Here is a 19500-nt window from a genome sequence, read left to right on the forward strand (position 1 = left end):
GGAAGGTGAATTCTCCACTCTCGGGTGTTTGGCATCTAGATACTTCAGTGACTTTTTGTGTAGTTCAAGGTGCATAGTGTGTTCTACTGCTTAGAGGCCACACGCTGAAGTACTAACTCATGCAAAGCTTCCTATATACATCTTCCCTGTTTAGGAAAAAAAAAGTCACCTTACAAGCTCACCAGGGTGGGGAAGGCAGAGCCTAGTGGGCGATACCCCAGCAGAACTTGCAATTAGGCATGGCATACCGTCAGATGGGAGGGGTGGACGAAGGATCCCAGAACAAAACAAGGCTGCAGCTATTATTTCTTTGTGATGTTTATTTTCAGCTTCTACTTCTTGCTCCAAATCATATACATAATTGTCACACCCTCATCTTTAGACAGCAGCTGTCTGAGGCATACCTGCATGTCATCATATGGAAAATACACTTCCATTCTGGTCTTGTGACTTCACAGTGAATTCAGTTGAAGGCTTAGGCATTGTCTATCATGTAGCCAGGCTTCTGGTGGCCTGTCTGGGGCTGCATAGTGTTCCTGGGTGACATTTTCTTTTGTTTCGGCTTTGATGCAGGGGAATTCGCATATCATTATCTGTTTGTGGTTAAGGACCTGCCATTATCTCTCAGAACATCTTTGTGCAAGCCTATGAATTTCTAAAGGCATGTTTACTTAAGCCTACATATGTTTTCTGGATAAAGCTACACTCTATCCTTAATATTCCTCCCTGTCTTGTTCATGCCTCATTTTTGCCCCAAATTTTCTTTGTAACGTAGAAAAAAAATCATTAGAGCTATTTTTTTTTTCATATACAATGTTACCTGTGTGTGTGGATGCTTAGGATCTGTATCTATTTTTAAGAGAACTATGTCTCAGGCAGAAACTAGTGCCCTTGGATACTAAAAACTGTTCACTTAACGTCACAGGAAAAATATTCTAATAAAATAACTATTTAGCACTTTCTTTACACATGCAAACAATCTTCCTGACACAACCAACATCAATAATATCTTTTCAGTATGAAGATGGGTACGTTTTCCTAGCACTTTAATTTATTATTTACACATAGTGAAACAGAAATGTAATGTTCAAAGAATCTTCACATGCAATACCGTTCAGCATAACAAGCTGCTGTACAATTGTAAAATATCTGGAGCAGATATTTGAAAATCCTCTAACATCAACAAAAAAAGGCAATAAACAAAAAAAAAATCAGTATGAATCTGCTTTAGTTGCAGTACCACTTTCTGGCATTAAAGTTGTTTGAATTCTTCGGAGAATAGCTGCATTAAGGTGTTTTAAAAATATCAGTCTTCAAACAATCTGAATTATTGGATTTTTCTTGTTGCTGTGCTGTAAGCATGTTTGCTGTGGCAATTCCTATTAGGGTTAAAGGTGCAGAACATGTCAGTTTGAAAATCTGAAAAAGTTTACTGGCTGTCTGAAAAAGCTTTGTCTGGAAGCAGTCTTCTCTTTAGCAGCTAGCGGAAAGCAAGTCACCTTTTTAAATTGATTTGATTAAAAATGAATTAAATTACACTGCAAGATCATATACACGTATCAGATTTTACAACTGTCTCTTAAAGGGCTATAAAAAAGTGACAGTTATTTCAAGTGCTTATAGGAAGGAGTTGTAAGTAGACAAATTGTAATGCCACATATCTATGAAACCTTCATGCATTAATTTTGTCCAGCGGAGATGGAAATGTAACTGTGAACTTGGCTGGAGCTAAGATTTTTTAAAAAGCACCAACACATCATCGTCTTTGTTAGAAAAACTGGTGCAATTTCAATTTATTTACTAAAGTTTAAAATCATTACTGTCTGCAAATTCTAGGGAACAGGGAATTGAGAAGACTGGCTGGCTGTGTCTTGATAAATGACATTTTAGCCCTGCCCATGGGAAAAAGGCTGTAAAGGTAGTAGGGGAAATTTTGTATTGTGATTGAAGAGCCATCTCCAGCCTGAATGATCCAGAACTAAGCCTTCAGGCAATTCAGTATCTAAGGGATGATCAACCAATTATTTGCTTGACATTAACAAACTTTTAAAATAGCTTCAAAGCAGGTGCTATCCTAGACCTCCTTCCACAGGGCATAAAGGGAGGAGGGCATAGAAAACAGAAGACATTCGTTAGCTTTATGACTCTTATGAACTTTATCCTTTTAGGAAGCATTGCCGGGATCTATCGTCCTTATACACGAATGATGTAACGGCAGCTGGCTGATCATAAAATATAATTCTCCATCCCCTCTACTTTTTGCCTTTGAAGGATACATCTTCCTAGAACCCAGCAAAATTGATGCAGCTTTAATGCTCTCTCTCCCCGGGGGGGGGGCACAGAATCAGCGCCTGCCTGAAGGATAGATATGGATTATTGGCAACAGGCTGGCACGGTGCCCGACGAGCCTTGGCAGCGAGGCGGCCCGTCTTCCCCTGCAAAAGGCAAAGCAGGGGGCGACCAGACGCCGCCTCGAGCCTGGATCTAGCCCGAGCCTGGTCCGCTCTGTGCGAGCACCCCGCTGCTGCACAGAAAGGGGGTGGGGGGTGCAGGAGCCCCGCCCCGCCCCAGCCAGGGCAGTACGGCCCACCGCGCACAACGGGGCGAGAGGCAGAACCACCCGCCGCCGCGTGTCCCCGCTTCTCCGCGCCTCCCGCAAGCCGCTGCGCGGGGAACGCACTGCCCGGCCCCGGGACGGAGCGGGCGGGAGCCAGGACCGCACGGGGCGGGGGCGGGGGCGGGGGCGGGGGCGGGGGGGGCGCCCCGGGAGTAACAACAAACCGCGAACTCGGAACCATTGTAACTTTGTGGGGGCGGGGTCTGGGCCCCCCCCTCCAATAAATTACGCCCCCCAAAGCGCTTCCTTCCCTGGCCTCCGGCATCGATCCGCACGTGACGTCAGGATCGATAAGGGGGGGGGCAGAAGCCAAAGTCAAGTGCAGCGCCTCGCGCCCGGACTTTGGGGGGGGGCAAGGGGGCGGGCAGCGCTCGCTGCCGGGGAAACCTCCTCGCCCGCCCGCCCGCCCGCCTCCGCCGCGCTCCGCTCGGCTCCTCGCTCCCGTCTCTTGGTCGCGGGCGGGCGGCGGCGGAGGGAGGGGGGCGACCGCAGGGGCAGCCCCGGCTCCTGGAGCGCCCGGGCGGGGGTGGGGGGGCTCGGCCGGCGCGGGGGGTGGGGGGCGCGAGAGCCCCGCCCGGCCCCTGAGCCCCGCCGCGGCGGGAGCCCACCCCGCACGCACTCGCCCCGCCGCTCGCCGGGCTCCCCCAAGATGGCCGCCGATGTGGGATCGATGTTCCAATATTGGAAGCAATTGGATCTGCGCCGGCTGCAGGTGAGTGGCCGGAGCGCCGGGCCGCGCGGCGCCGGGGAGCCGCGGGGCGCGCCCGGCCGGGCCCCCCCGCTCCCTGCCTCCCTCCCCGGGGCGGGCTTCTCGGGGCGCAGCATCGGTCGGTATCGGGAATTGACCCCCCCCCCCAGCCGCGGCTGCCTTTGTTCGGGGCGCGCCCCCCCCCCAAGCCGGCCACTTGCCGCCCGCCTCGCAACTTCTCCGGGCGGCCCGGCGCGGACTGTCCCCCCCCCCGCACCCCCGGGCCGGCTGCGGGGTGTGGAAAGGGGGCCCCTGCCCTCCCGGACTTACTGCCCCGCTCGCCCCGCGGTCCCCGGCTTCGCCTCCCCGTGCGCGGCTGGAAGTTCCCCCCCGGCTGCGTTAGGACTCGAATGGCCTGGGCTCCGGGCGCCTTGCCGGGCAGGTGAATTCAGCAAATGCAGATGTTCAACTTTTCCGTGGGGGGTGATTCCCCCTTTTCCCCTCTCGCTAGGCTCTGGGGAGAAGGGAGAGCTCGGCTTGCCTGTCCCGGGGCCCTGGAGCAGGTCCATACAGCGTGTTGTGTATCTTATCGATACTGTTTTCAGGGGTGCGTTGAAGGGATTAACTTCATATTTATACAGGGCGTAGGAGGCAACTGTGTTGTCTCTGCTGCTGAATACTCCATAAACGTTTAAATCTTTGAAGTTGCAATCACAGCAGGCAGAAGTTGAGGGGCAATGATGCAGATAACAGACCTATTATAGTATCTTGACTTGTTTGCCGTGACATTAGCTTAAGATAAAAGATAATCAGGCTGAAGATAAAAGGGCTGCTTTTTGCCTATGTGCAAATCTTGTTAAGTTTCTTACATTCAGGCAAGTGGTACCATCCCTGAGCCCCAACAACTGGCATTCTCATCAAATGAATTCAAAAGCAAGGCAAGGTGCTTTTAAAACATAAGCTGCAAGTGACTTGCATTTTTCAGAGGTCTACTGACCATGAGCATGTAGCAAAGAAACAAACCAAACTGTCTGTTACCTTTCAGAGTAACAGCGGTGTTAGTCTGTATTCGCAAAAAGAAAAGGAGGACTTGTGGCACCTTAGAGACTAACCAATTTATTAGAGCATAAGCTTTCGTGAGCTACAGCTCACTTCTTCAGATGCATCTGAAGAAGTGAGCTGTAGCTCACGAAAGCTTATGCTCTAATAAATTGGTTAGTCTCTAAGGTGCCACAAGTCCTCCTTTTCTTTTTGTCTGTTACCTGTATTTTCTGCCTTTTAAAAAGCTGCAGAGACCCCCCCCCCAAAAAAAAGTGTCTTAAAAATAAAAGGCTCATTCCCCCTCCCCCTGTTCTAGGTTGGCTGTATTGTATTTGATGTTAGGCAATTGTAATTGTATTCCCTGCTAATGTTTGTGAATCAGACCTGGGCACTCTAAGGGCATAGACTCTTTATTTATGATTGATGTTCTGTAACATAAGGAATGACAAGAGCATGGCAAACAGATATGGGAGACAGCAGAAGGAGAATCAAATCTGCTCAGGGCTGCCTGAAGCCCTTCTGTGGTCCTATTGTTATTCAGGTCTTGAGAATTTAGCGTGCAGATTTACAGCAGTGGTATTTGGGTTCATTCATCCCTGAATGTCAGTTAACAAAATTTTCATTAGCCAACTAATATTCAATCTTCTAACCTTACTCAAGGTGCATATAGATCTGATAGTCAGTGTTTTAGACTTGTGATGGATACACCTATCTTGCATTAGGAAAGAGATCCTTTGTGGTTCTGTTTAGGTCACAGAATACTGTATACAGCTATAGTGCCACTGGTCTGTGAAATTAATGATAAGCCCTTTAACATTTACAAGAGGACAGCTGACCTGAAAAAAATAGATGTTTACATTTTGTCATTTCTACAGCTTTCTGTATGTGGCACGTAATGAGATGAGGTGTAAGCTGGAACTCCTACAAAAGAAGAGATGCTCATTTACATGGATATTAAATAGGTTTATCCCTGTAGGATATTACAGACTTTAAAATGAGGCATGTTTCATAGGGGAGTAAACAAATTTAAATACGATTTATGGCACTTCAGTAATGTTTCAACAGTTCCAGCATTTAATACATTTTGGCTTTTAAGCAGATTACTTAGTACATCTGTGATACCCAACCCTCAAAGTAATACAGGTACTGCAGCCAGCTTTCCATGACTGTTCATTTATAGCCTTTTGGTTTGCAGGGTATTAGCATCCTAAACACATGGGATACAAAGTATTCCTTAATACATTCTGGTGATGACTTTTGCACCAACTTGTATTTACAACTAGTTTTTGGTCTGAAAGAAAAAAAATTCTTTTGAGCTGGGGCGGGGGCAGATTTTGGAAGATCTAGTTTGACTGTTCAGCTTAATTGTGCTTCCTTGGAAAGAGGTATATAGCTTTAATTCTCAGATGTTCTGGATGAATGGGTATCTGGGTCTGGGTGCTTACTGTAGAGAGAGTTCTTGCTGTCTTCGATCCAGGCAGCATTTCTGGCACCTCGCCCCAGATGGTGGTGGGAAAGGTGACCTTGTGCCAGTTTGGCCTCATGCCCTCTATTTTAAAAAAAAATTTGAAATAATCTATTATTCCCCCAAATGCATTTTTTAAAAATTTGTACGCACAGGCCTGTTTGCCTGGAACGCCCATGCAATGGCAAAGTTTGGACAACCTTGACAAATGGTGGGCATATGTAAAACATGCAGAAAATGGGATACTCTATAGCACTTTGATCACAATGGCACTGAGCCTTTTTACAGCAAGTAGGCTCGGAAATGAGAAGAGATAAAATTCTATCAAAGATAATGCCAGGCATATTTCATTTGGTTATGAGATTGTTTTATAGTGTACATTACTAATGCTGTATTTTTTTACAGCTTTCTTGTGTGTAATAGTCATAACAGGTTTCATACCTTTATGATTTTTCTTGTTTTAATTTGCTCTGTTTTATTATGTTCGGTATAGCAGTATATGGATTCTATGCTGTCTGCATCCTAGATGCAGCCTATTCTATATTTAAAAAGGCAGAAGTAGAAAGCATTGTGGACTACTGATTTTGGATATCAAAGACTGCTCCAAACTGGGCGATAAATACCTACTATTGCCCTGGTTACACTGTGTGAGCAAGTTCATCAAATCAAATATTGTACATTTTGTTTCAGTAAGGCAGGCATTTTTGCGCGTCTGTGCGAACCAGTGCTTGAGGCAGTCGGCATGGTTGAACGTTCCGCAGAAACTTATGTGGTAAGGTAATGTGAGGCATCTAGTTAGTTCAGACTGTTTTACCATTCACTGAGTGCCAAGAATGTTCTGAATGCGTTGTGCTTGATGGAATGTTTTCACTGTTCAAAGTTTAGAAAAAATGTGGATGTGATTAAAATATTATAACCTTATGATATTCTGAAGTGCATAAATTTTACATATCCGCTACAGAGGGAGTTTAGACATCCATTAAGTTATATGACAGCTTGACTTATCTAAATGTGCTATCATTTAACAATGTGTCAAAATTCTTCTTTATATAGATGACAGTGGTAAATAAGCTATCAGTCCTATTGCCTGAAGCTTAACTTCTGAAACTTGGCCGAATAAACTTCACTGCAGTACCGTGGAGCAGTCGTAGGTGGAATAATCTCGTTATTACCTCAGTGGGTATGCCCAGGACCTTGCAAGAGCCACCTCCAGAGCGCTTCATGGGAGGACTTAACCTTGCCAAATGCTCTGGGCTCTGCATATCATTAAGACATTCCAAATTTACAGTAAGACTGAGAAGTTATTGGATCATCCAACTTACTACTTCATGATCAGCTTCTTAAAAGGTACGGCATAACTGATTGCTTTGCCAATAGCCCTAAGCCATAGCATGAATCAATTCCTGCTGTGTATCAGACTCAAAGGTACATGCATATTAAAAGCAATAGACAGACAGGGCCACGTTCATTCCAGCTATGTCTCTCTTGACTTCAGTGGAGTTAAACCAGGGATGGATTTATCCCTAACTCCATTGACCTCCGTAGATGCTGTCCGGATGATGGAGCTCAACACTAGCTGTTTCTATTTGCAGTTGTTTTTGTGGTCAAACTTGGGACCATATCTGATTCTTTAAGGGTTTGTTTGGGGAAGCTGTTGGCCCAAACAGTGCTGGTTGTTTATATAGTCATGTCTTTATTATATTAATACCCTCTTAGGTATGATAAAAAGAATAGAGGTGTGGAGGACTTGCTTCCCCTTAAAAGATTCAAAATAAGCATAAACATGTCTCCTTTGATGTGTGGGTTTGTAGCACTGTCGTCTTCTTGTGTTAAGGATCTTGATCAAACTATCACTTGGAAGCAAAAAAAAAAATGTATCCAGGTTTTTTCATGCCCTTGGACAAGGTAGAAGGCACCGGTTCAAGAGTCCTGAAAATTCAGGTTCTTAAGCTCTCTATGGAAGAGGTACAACACAGGCAGCAGCAGCTTCGCCATGCTGCCCTACCTATGTGTCTTAACCCTGTTATCAATGGACCAGCTGTTGGGGCAAGAAGGGTGTTGGGTCTTCACGGGCCCAGTCAGTCTGTGATTTTCTCTTGCAATGCTGCCTGTGGAATGGTGGGTTTGGGAAATGTAGTCACTCATCCGCTGGGAACTGAACTGAGATCTGCCAACCAGTTCTTATATTGAGAGTACAGTTCACGTTAAACTTCCCATCCACTCAAAACAGTCTCTGAGGCACTCAGCTTTGTGGTGGACAAATATATTAGGAAACAGAAGGAGAGTATTGTCAGAGGACTGTTAACACCACTACCTCTGTCTTCCAGTTTCCGTTATTTGTTTCACTTATTTTCCAGAGTTTCTGAGCTCTAGGCTAATGAAGGTCTGGTTGTGGGCGACACGTGAGGTTGGATCCTCAGCAGGTGTAAATTCATAGAGCTCCACTGACGTTAATGGAGCTATGCTGATTTAACACCAGCTGAGGATCTGGCCCACAGTGTTCATGAGCTCAGCCTTGGAACTCTTTCACTCCTTTTGAGATGGGCTTGTGAATCTAATGTATATTGTTTAAGATGCATTGAAGCTTCAGTAACTGTTTTTTTTAAAACAAGGGGATTGCAGGTAGTTAGTTTCTAATGTGACCACAGCTAACACCCTTATCAGGAGGCCTGGCAGAATTAGATTTTAATGTTTTTTTAACAATTTCGACCGGTAATATCAAAGTTTATTTGTAAGCATTTTTTTCTATTATCGATTTAAATGTTTGCAGTTGTGGGAAATTGTGAGGGAGTCAGGCCGTAATTATTTAGTGACAGTGGATGTTGAGATTCAAAAAGTTAAAGCTTTATAACCATTAAAACACAAGCTGTCAACATCATGTGTCAAAATCTGAGTCTTAGATCAAACTCTGGCAAGTCCTCAAGCAGCATTTTTCTTAATTTTCCTGTCTGTGCATTTTGATTAACATCTGTGGAAATATTTCTTTCACCAGTTTGCATGTGTAGGGTGAAATCAACGTTTATCGACTTTTACTTTTAAAAATAATCCTTCCAAGCCTACTGATGGGCCCCCTCAGTGAGGCCAATGATTCAGTGGGTTCCTGAGTTTGCATGATCATCGTATCCCTGGAGGTGGTTCTTCTGGGTCAGGATAGATGGTAGAAGGGAAGTGGGCACTACCACTGCCCATGCTGCCAGTGTCCTGACCCACGGAAGTCAGACAGAAAAGGATCGTGAGTCTCCAGGATTGTCAAGCCAGCATCATTCACTCCTCCTTTTGGGGGTGAAGGGGAGGCAGGGTCTCCTGTTGGAAAATTGAAAACAATCCAGTTAGCTTGTAAAGTTGCTACATTTCTCCCCTTCTCCCCACAGAAGAGTCATTTGCAAAGTGCATTTCTGTTTCTGCAGGTGCCCAGTAACTGCTTCCATCAGCTATTTCCATCAAGGTTTCAGCATAGCCTGCATGGGACCTGGCACTGTGCAGTGTGAGTCTCAGTGCATTATGACCCAACTTTCCTTACCTGCTCCTCTGGAGCTGGGCCGGTCTGGCTGCCATTTACACAATAAACTACAACAGCTCCACATGATCTCTGATGGTGTCTTGGGTTAATGATCTGCAAAGTGCAGGATTTCCTTGTGTGCCACCACCCAGGGGCCGCCCCTTGGGAGACCGTCATGGTGTGTGGTGCCGACAGCACCCACTGGGATGGTTACATCTCCTTTGGAACTGCTATGGCTCCAAACTATGCTCTCATTGATCTGATAGACCATAATGGCTCCCAAAGCTGATAGACCATAATACCACTGAGAAATCTGGGTTAAAGCTTGCATAAGGATAATTCAGGGAGCAGTTAACGTTAACAGGCTAGATGCATCCTGGGTGTAGTTCCATGGCTTTGATGAAATAACACCAGGGTGAATTGAACCACGGTTTTCTCTAAAGAAAAACCATTACTTGAATGTTACAAGCTGGCTTCAAACCACAGAAGCTGGGACGTTCAGCTAAGGCTGGGCAACCATCCCTAATTTGCCTCCTTATGTCTAGCTGTCACCAGAACACGTAATATAATGCTGTATTCTGATCTGGGACCCTTGTGATACCAAGGTGCAATGGTACTGGGTATGTCCAGCAGGCCCTGCCTGGTCTGGTATTGGATATGACGGGGGAACGCTCTCCCTCTCTTGAAGCCTGGGTTTGGTGACCTCCAGGACATGGTGTCAGGCCATCTTTCTAGTTGGGTATTTCCACATTATTGCTGCTGTAGCAGGAGAGCCCAGGGCACTGGGTGGTTTCATGGTGGGCTCTTCTACTCTGCTTGCGTATTGAAGGCAATGTGCGTCTATCCTGTATGATTTTCAATGCTGCACGGCACCGAGAGGCCAGGAGTGAGTGCCAGGTGTGTGTGTGTGTGTGTGTGTGTTTAAAAGGGGAAGTAAAATGGGTCAAAGTATTTTACAGTTTCCAAAAAAATGGATCCTTTATAACATTATAAAAGTTCATTTCCCCAGCTGTGTTCAAGGAACAGAGTGTGACTTCCTTGGATCCTGTCACGTAGAAGAGGGTAGATTATGGAGCAATATGGAGAGTTATGAATTTCAGTAGCCTTCTCTTACTGACTTGAAGTCATTAAACTCCTATTAAAGTACAGTTTATTGTTTAGGTGGAATGCATGGTAGGCTGATGGCTGTCATTTGTATTACCCCAGTCAGGGATCAAGTCTCCGTTGTGCTAGTCACTGTGCACACGCCCCCCCCCCCCCCCACCGGTGGTCCCTGCTCCAGAGAGCTCGCAGGCTAAGGGTAAGATCAGAGACAGGAGCTAGGTACAACACTCAGGTCAGGGCAGTACGGGGTAACAGGGAGGCAGTTCTGTTTGGCTTAAAGTACTTTGGTCTTCCTCGACTACTCTAGCTCATCTTCTCATCTTGATTGTGCAAACACTTACACCCACAAGGAACTTCGCACTCAGGAGCAGCAAAGTTGAGATCCTTGGTTTACTCATCTGAGTAAAGCTACTAACCCGCATCAGTGTTTGCAGGATCCAGAGCTGATTCTGTAGGTAACGTGTGACATGCTTGCTGGTGGCTCCAGCATCTCTTCTGGCATCTGAGCAGACAGAACATGCGATTGAAACTGATAGTTTGATTTAAAAAAAAAAAAAAAAGTCACCCTGTCAGAAATGCCTGTCCCTGTCCTGCCAGGCTGAGGAAATCTAGTTGAAACTGAGTTTTAACAAATGGGAGACGCAACCCTGATACCTTCTTCTGTATAACTTGCCTTACTCAGCTCGTGCCCGGCTTCCTATTTCCTTGCATTGCCTTGTTGTTTCTTATTTAGGCTCTGATTCAACAGCCGTATCTCTGGGTGTGTTGGGGTCTGTCTGGGCGGATCTGAGTGAAGGGTCAGGTCCAGGATTTGTATGTTCCTCAGGGCAAGGTCTGCTCGTTATTGCTGTGTGCAGAACCATGCACACCTATGGCTCTAAATGCAAATGTTTAAGAATAACAATTCTGGTACCTGTCATCATTGGCTTGATCCTCCTACCATTGAAGTCCATGGGAGTTTTGCCATTGTGGCAGCAGGTCTAGGGATCTTTATTTTCAGTTGGGGGGGAATGGGGGTGCTGGTGGGAATTGGATGGACTTATAGTCCCACTTTCTTCCTCTTAATTCTGCATTTCTTTGCGTTGCCAGAGAAAGTCGGGCTGTGAAAGTTACCAAAGGGTAATGTTTTTTGTGGTTGAATAATTGAGACTTTGGCAGACAAGGCTGGCAGAGCTGAAGAAAATTAGAGTTTATCTTTAGCTCAGCAGCTCTCACTTTAGAAACTGGTGACCCCAATTCCAGCCTGAAGAGTGACTTCTTCCCTAATTAATAAATCCATTAATTAATTGTGTGCATGCTGCAGCCCATTAGAGATGAATTGGGTGGCCTCCCGATCCAGTTTAGTGGATTCTCTCTACGGCCTTGTGAAAAATGTGACCAAGAGGCAAATAGGGAACATAAACGAAAATATAATCAGATTCCCACGGGCCGACAGTGGATGTTATCGACGTTGTGACTCTTAGGTATTTCCTGGCCTATTACCTAGTGAGTTGGTGTTTGCAGACGCACGTTTGAGATTGGCCACCGCCACGTATTGTCCATAAATGACACCCCTTGGTGGCAGCTGCAATGAAAAGAGTGGGGACGTGTGGAGAGGCTGGTACAGGGCATTGGCGTGGGGGTGATTGTGCCAGGTGCCAGGAGACCCTTCTCTTCGAGAGCGCTCCACAACACGACAATATCTGGCCCCGATCTACCGCAACGGTGAAGAACCAGCGTAACTTTTAAACACGCGTGCTGCTCCCATTGACTTGAGTGGGGCTACTCATGTCCTTCACACTAGGCATGTGCTTAAGCATTTTGCTAGATTTGGGGGGGGGGGGGAGCCCTAGCATTCTCCTGAGCACTCAGGCCCAGCTCTCATGCCTGGTGGAACCCGCCATCCTGAGGCACATGGTCAGCTGACGTGAAGGCGTGGCCTGACGCTCTGCCCTGTCTGGTGCTGGAGGCAGAGGATGGTGCGTGCTGCTCGTTTGTGGAGCAGCAATTAGGAGAGCTGTGGAGCACCAGGCCCCCAGGATGATCCTGGCCTGGCATAGGCAGAATGACTTCAGAACCCTCCCCTCAGCCAATGCTGCTCCGCTCACCCCACGCGGCTCAGAGGAGCAAGAGGAGAATTTGCCTGCAGTTGGCTGCTTTTGTTAGATGTCCCTGGCCGTTCCCTGATCTCAGCTGCACTGGTGTAAGCCTGGAGAGATTGCTCTGCGCCTGCCCTGTCAATCGGGGGCAACGCCATTGTAACTGAGACCAGCATCTGGTTCCTATTGCATTCTTGCTGTTGGATAAATTGCTGAAGGAGCCCTTTGCTTGGGACCAAGCAGGTCATCTTGCCACCGCCAGGCCCAGCATGGGTGCAGTGCCTCAGGACTTCCATGGTGTGGGACAGCCAACCACACCTGGGGGCTGGTTTTTCCTGACCTTAACGTCAGCCAACATACAGTGAGTGATGGAAGGGGCTCATGCGCATGGCACTGTACCTGCTGGTGGAGCTGGGATCTCTAGGCAAGAAAAGATGCCCACGATAGAGCCAAGCTGCCGATCGTGCTGCTGCGTTTGTGTCAAACTCCTTGGAACTGCCTGAGCGCTTGGAAAGTTGTGTTGAATGAGGCAGGAAGTCAAGCATCCGTCTGCACCTGGAGCAGGTGGATTTGGAAGAGGGCTCTGGAGTTCTCCAGTCGCATGTGGAGTGGAATGTTAATTGTTTGGTGATCTGAGTGAGTAGATATGAACAGATTTAACAGACAGTATACTCCAAACTGAGCTCCCTTCGGGAGGCACGTGCTTAACCAGATAACCTCTATGGAGCTTTCACAACTAGCTATTCGTCTCCCTCCATATGTTGGCACAGTAGCTGCTTTCTTCATTTATTTTTTTCTTATCGTCTGCAGAGGCTTCAACTAAAAATGCAGAAAGAATTGTTGTGCATTCTGATCCCTGAGCTAATGTTTTCTCCACTGAACGTAGTTAACTGTCAGACTCAAAATCATAATTTAATAAATCAAAATTCCTTGCTTGTCTCCTTGGATTTTAAAAACCGTATTGGCTTTTTGCATTTTTCTCTGCGTGGCTAGTGAAAATACACTAGTCAGTTTGGCACATCAGTTTCTAGTCTTTCAGGTTCCTATGTCTCGCATCATACCGGGCTAGTTGCACAGCAAACAATGATGAGGAATTGAAAAAAAGTTTTCATTGGAATTAAATAAAAAACATCCTTGAAAATATTTCCGTTGGGTTTGGTTATTGTAAATATTAGGTTTTGTTAAAAAACCCGACATTCAGATTTGCTTTGCTCAGTGTCTCTTCCATAGACAAGACTGCAGAGATAAAACTGTAGATTTGATACAGTATTGACTCTCTTTAGCAAACAGGCAGTGACACATATCTGTGCCAGCAAAAACAACCAGGAGTCCTTGTTGCACTTTAGAGATTAACCCATTTATTTGGGCATAAACTTTCCTGGGCTAAAACCCACTTCATTAGTTACTTCCACCAGAGACTTCACTTGGTGCTATCTAGGGAAGGCTAGAGGAATTTTCACAGAAGAAGTTTAGTGCTCTGTGCCCTTTTCTGGGGCCGGTTTTGGTTCAGCAAGTCAGTTAATCTCCATTTTGGGGATGTCTACACTGCAGTTAAACCCCCACGGCTGGCCTGTGTCAGCTGACTTGAGCCTGAACTCTACCCTGCAATTTTACAGCCCCACGACTCAAGCCTGGGTCATCTGAGATGGGCCAGTTGTGAGTCGTTACCTTCAGTGTAGACATACCCAGGGCGTTTCTTATGATGTTCAGCAGAGAGGGAGAGAGAATGAGGGGTGAGATCAAATTATTAGATCAGTAGCAACCCCCTACTGTTTCTGTCTCTTAGAAATAAAAGTGACTAGCTTTCCATGCACCTCATGTGGTGGGCAGTCCCCTGCCTGGATTCCAGTGAACGTTCACCAGAATAACTGATGCAACATGAGGAATGAAAATGCAGGCACGTTTGCAGAGACTGAGGGGTTCAGGACCTGAAGAATCCTGCTCCTAGAGCGGAGATCTGGTTTTAAATTAATTTAGGGTTTGAAAGCTACAGTATGTGCAAATACAGATTTTTTTTTTCTTGTACCTTGCGATGGAAAATGGACCCGCAACATGGTTTCTTTATGTACAGCACAGGAAGAGTCCCTCGCAAATTGGAAAATGAACCTCGAGGACATTCATTCCATCCAAAAAGGCTCTATGAAGATTCTCAGAACATTTGGTACCTTCTGGCACCTATTATAGAAAGATGTAATTCCCCAACTTGAGAGATAATAAGCAGGTATTGACTTCTGCTGAGGTCATTATCAAGATTTATTCAGTCAATATGGCTTCTTGGGTCAATAAATCTTGAGGCTGATGGAAGAAGAATGTGTACCTGTAGACTTTATTAAAAAGTTTTCCCCTTTTCGTAACACTTTCTGATGTATATTACATGGGCATCTCTTTCTGATTTTTTTTATTACCACCTTTGGTGGTTACACTTTTTTATGCTGCTTTAGACCTGCTTTTGTTTGTTACAGAGTGAGTGAAAAACAGAAAAGATCTTGTTTTATTTAGTAGGTTTCATGTGGGAGTGTTGCTTTGTTCTGATATGCATTTTTTTGGGTGGGGAAAGATTCCTAAGACAAACAATATGTAGCTCTTTTAATCGTCAAAGCATATTACAAGCCTTAGCTAATTAATTAATCTTCCCATTAGCCTATAGCATTATATCTGTTTTGCAGATAGGGAAACTGAGGTTGAAATGCTGAGTGACTTTCCGAAGGCCGCAGAGATGGTTGGTGTTAGTTCTGGAATTAGAACCCAGGACTCCTGGAACCCAGTCCTGTGTTCACATGTTTGGCCCCTAGTTCTTTCTGTTTCCAATCCAAATATTTTGCTGAGGTTTGAGAGAGCAAGGTGCCTTGCAGTGATAAAATCCCCCCCTTATTTCAGTGGGGGCAGAATCAGACCCTCTAAAATCCCAAGCCTGGGGAGGTTGGTCTGTTTCTGAGCAGCAGTAGAAAAGCCAGGCTTCGGAGGAGCTGATGCTCCTTGTACAAATGTCCCTAAAGAGGTAAGCTGCCTTTGGGACACATCCTGCTCTCTGTGATAGTCGTTGGGGTTGAGTGGAGGTAACTGAGGGCGGAATCTGTCACACTGACTTCTTTTGGAGTCTCACTGGGTAACATTTCTCCCCTGGGCAGACAAGTGAGCACCACTTGACCCACATGTAAATCCTCAGAGCAGGGTTTAAGTGGGGTGTTAGTGGGGCCAGGGCCTTGCACAGGATCCTCTGGACTGGGCATGGGGTGTGTTTTGCAAGGGATTTGCCCCTAGTGAACACCTCTGTCAGCATTGTGTGTATTTACCTGATTGACACTGCTCTGCACAAAGCTTTCTGCCCAGAGGAGTTGGTGGCAGAGCTGTTACCTATGAGTCGGTTGTCGGGATGATTTGGGGGAATGCCAGTCTGAGTAGAAATCGTGTTTGCAGGATTCCGAGCGGGGGTAAAGCTTGTTCAGCCTCTCACTTGGACGCTCGCTTTGGTGATTCTTTGCTCTGTGTTATCAGGAATGGCCAGTGCAGTGTCCTTCTAGTTTTGATGGAGATTGCGCACGTAGAGAGGGTGCCGCTGCAAACTAAACGATTACACTCGGAATGCAGGAAAAACGAGGGACACTGTCCCCTATAGCAGGGAGTGTGTTCAGTGCAGCCTGTTCAGATTTCCAGTGTCCCACGTAGAAAATGGCCCCCTAAAGGCAGATCCAGAACACCAAAATACGTGTGCAATTGTACACATCATTTGCACACGCAATTGCCCTGATTGCGTGCGCAGATCAGGTGTTTGCATGTACCTGCCTTCTGAGGTTTCAGAGTAAATGGCCACTGGTGTGCACACATGCCTGACTTACATGTGGATTTTCGGTAATCACGAGTGCAGGCGTCTTTGCACAGAGTGCTAATATAGTTTACTGTGAAAATTTGGCCCCTGAAGCCAGAAAGATGTCAGCCGTGGGGGGTCATCAGAGGAATCTAACCAAAGGTTTAGTTGGACTAGAAAGCCGAAGTGTTCATTATGCACTGCAGTGCTTGTTAATTAACAGGGACTTGCAGGGAGTGCAGCCCTTTTATTCCTACTGGTTGTATACAAGTGCTGGAAGTGATCCTTGTGTCTGCAGCCCCAGGCTTGAGTTCAAGGAATAGTCTGCAGTAACAACCCATAATTCTTGAGGGTATCGCTGTGGCAAAAGAGAGTGAACAGACTAAAATCTGCATAGAACTTGCTATTATGTGTTCCCCTTCCTGGTATTTTCTGGTATTCATGATCCCTTGCCCCACTGCCCAGCTTTGCAAGTTGCCTTCCGTTATAAAGCTGTTGTACTGTATTTGGGGCCCATTGCATTTTGAGTTATTGGGCCCAGTCCTGTGTCCCTTGCCCACCCAAAACACTCTGCGTACATTTTGGGTGAGTGAGGATGCAAGATTGGGCACGGTGTTTATACAGCACTTCAAGGATGCAAGCACCAAGTATTGTAACAAAGCAATGCCCAGTGTGGGAATACACAGTTGTCCTTAGGCTGTAGTCCATGTCTAGTGGAACTTTGTGCATCTAAAGGACCAGAACTTGGAGTCTCCTGGTCCAGAAGAGCAGGACCTGCTTCTTAAACTAAATGAGTCTCTCTGTAAACTGTTAACTGTATAGGATCTATGACACATGGACGAGTATTTCTGATTCCATCCTAGAGAGGACAGTGGGACCTGCATGCAGACAATATGCGTGCGCATACACACCTTCACACCTCTCTTGTGATTTTCTATACCGTGTGAATTTCACCTCTGTTATCCCATGAAGACTGAATGGCAGATTCCTATGGCAGTTCAGGAATTGCTCTCTCTGTTTGGTTAGAGGGAGGGGCTAATGATTAAATCAGTTTTGTACTCCTCCAGGTATATTTCATAGCAGCTGCATATGATCATATAAGAGAAAAGAATCCAGTTAAAAGGATTGTGTGTAATTTAAGGATTGCTGTTGCTTTATTTGAGCACTAATATTGTTTGTTTTGGCAGTGGCAGCAAAGAGCCGTTTTTTGCAGAATTCCATCGGCTGGCGCTTCTCTGCTGGCTGTGTGTGTTGCACAATAAGAAGAGGTCATTTGTTTTAAGTTTAGATGCCAGATTACGTGTGAGCGCGCGCGCACTATTTTTCCAAAATGGTCTCAGTGCTTTTGAATGTCGCCTCACGGTGTAATTTTTGTTTTGACTAGTTTGGTGTAATGTCTTCCCAAAAGCCGAACCAGGATCCCCAAGTATTTATTTAGCTGCAGTTTAAGTGACTCTCAGCTGACGTGGGGTCGTTTGAATATTAATTGGTCTGCGTGTGCATGCAAGCTAGTTCTGCAACACAGACTTCCAAAAAAAAGTAAATAGCCAATTTGAATCCCGTGTAAATCTTACTCTAGTGGGAGCTGTGCCGTGCGTCAGCTGCTCTCAGTGGGGCCCGCTTGCCTGTGGGTAATGCTCAAGCAGTTTTATGCTGAAGTTAGGACCTCAGGCTTTCTTTGTTTTCTTCCATCAGGATAACATAATAAAAGTATTACCTGGTTCCTGGCACTGAGTCTTGTAATGTGTCACGTAGGCAGAGCCACTCATCTGGGAGATCTGGGGAGAGCAGCAGCACTGGCTAAGTAACATGTTGCCTAGCCTGGCTGCATGGTGTGTTAATTCTTTATTGATAATCATACAGCATGCTGACATAGCTGCTTTCATCTGAGGATCTCTAAGCACTTCACAAACCTAACTTAATTCCAGAGAGGTAGAGGGACAAGGTCGGGGAGATAATATCCTTTATTGAACCAACTTCTGCTGGTGAGAGGGAGAAGCTTTCAAGCCACACAGAGCTCTTCTTCGGGTCTTTAGGTAATTACTACCCTCATTTTACAGGTGGCCTGACGAAGCGTAAAGGGCCTTGGTGAGTTATGTTTACGTGTCTTGCCTGTTGCCACGCAGCAGGATGGTAGCAGAACCAGGGGACAGGCAGGTCGAAGGACAGTCCAGATCAGTGGTCAGAGTTGATGCAAGAGTTCCAATAGCCAGGAGGTCCAATCCAAGGGGAAGGTACTGCGAGGCAGCAAGATGGGGTCAGGCAAGGCAGGGTCCTAGTAGCAACTAGCAGGCAATGGCTGGTTGCTCAGCCAAGGTCAGAAAGGAAACAGGAAGTTTATATTATGGTCATCAGCCAATCAAGGTCAAGACCAGGTGGGCAATCGGGAAGCAGGCCAAGGAACCCTTGAAGCTGCCCCACCCAAGTTTGTGAATTCCTGGGTAACTGGATGAGTCTGTGCAGTGCAACAGCCAAGGCTGCTCCCCAAGGGTGGAGCCTTGCAAATCGGCTTTATAACTGCGGATATCCATGGACCACTTTTGCAGATGGTGGATAGGATGCGGATACAAATGTTGTATCCACATAGGGCTCTACCCAAGAACCCAGAGGGCTGGGCTTTGAGGCCAGGGTCCTGATAGCATAGAACCCAGGAGACCTGACTTCTAGTCCTCTCCTCTCTAACTACTGAGACAACAGAGGGCCTGCTCAGGAGTGGTGCTGTGCGCCAACAACTTTGAATAAAGTTTGTCAGATACATGTGCTCAGTGCCTCTGGGAGAAATCCCATTTGTGTTGCAGAAGGTTACGTTTCCTGATTTGGTGTGTGTTAGTTGTTTTAGAATCAGTCTAGTGCAGGGATACTCGTTTTTTGTTTGTTTTTTTTCAAGGTCCAGAGAAAATAGTAATAAAAAAACCCCAAAGTGATAAGTAAATAAAAAGATTCCGGGGTCCATTCAAAAGCATCTGTTGGTCTGGATTTGGCCCAGGGTTCACCTATACTATACTCCTGGTCTAGCACATCAGGAGGGTGATTTGATAATGAACCTTGCTTTGATTCATGGAGAGTTTTTTGGGGTTGTACAGTTTCAGTATTTTATGGTGGCTGTTGGAAATGGGTTGGGTGGTAGAAAGATGTCATTTGTTTGGTTCTCATTTGAGTAGCGCTAATGGATCCAGTTGTGCTGCAAATAATTAACATTTTTA

At 46.0% G+C, this 19500-nt stretch overlaps 1 protein-coding gene and 1 long non-coding RNA gene across 12 annotated transcripts in view; one reads left to right on the forward strand and one right to left on the reverse strand.

Annotated features, from left to right (window-relative positions):
* Positions 1 to 322: 322 nt before the first annotated feature.
* Positions 323 to 3917, reverse strand: LOC140898592 (uncharacterized). The gene is made up of 3 exons (XR_012155036.1): positions 3636 to 3917; positions 2277 to 2355; positions 323 to 593 (listed from the first exon to the last, which is right to left on the reverse strand). It is a non-coding gene; the product is annotated as an uncharacterized lncRNA (long non-coding RNA).
* The window catches only part of CUX2 (cut like homeobox 2), a 228626-nt gene continuing 212311 nt past the window's right edge, over positions 3186 to 19500 (forward strand). For all 11 annotated transcript variants that reach the window (XR_012155035.1, XM_073312603.1, XM_073312590.1 and 8 more), the window contains exon 1: positions 3186 to 3329. Coding sequence is in view for 10 of the 11 variants with exons in the window: in XM_073312603.1 (XP_073168704.1) it covers positions 3267 to 3329 (63 nt within the window). In the remaining variant the exon portion in view is untranslated. The remainder of the gene's footprint in view (positions 3330 to 19500) is intronic.

The sequence above is a fragment of the Lepidochelys kempii genome, chromosome 15 (genome assembly GCF_965140265.1).
Source record: "Lepidochelys kempii isolate rLepKem1 chromosome 15, rLepKem1.hap2, whole genome shotgun sequence".
Lineage (NCBI taxonomy): Eukaryota > Metazoa > Chordata > Testudines > Cheloniidae > Lepidochelys > Lepidochelys kempii.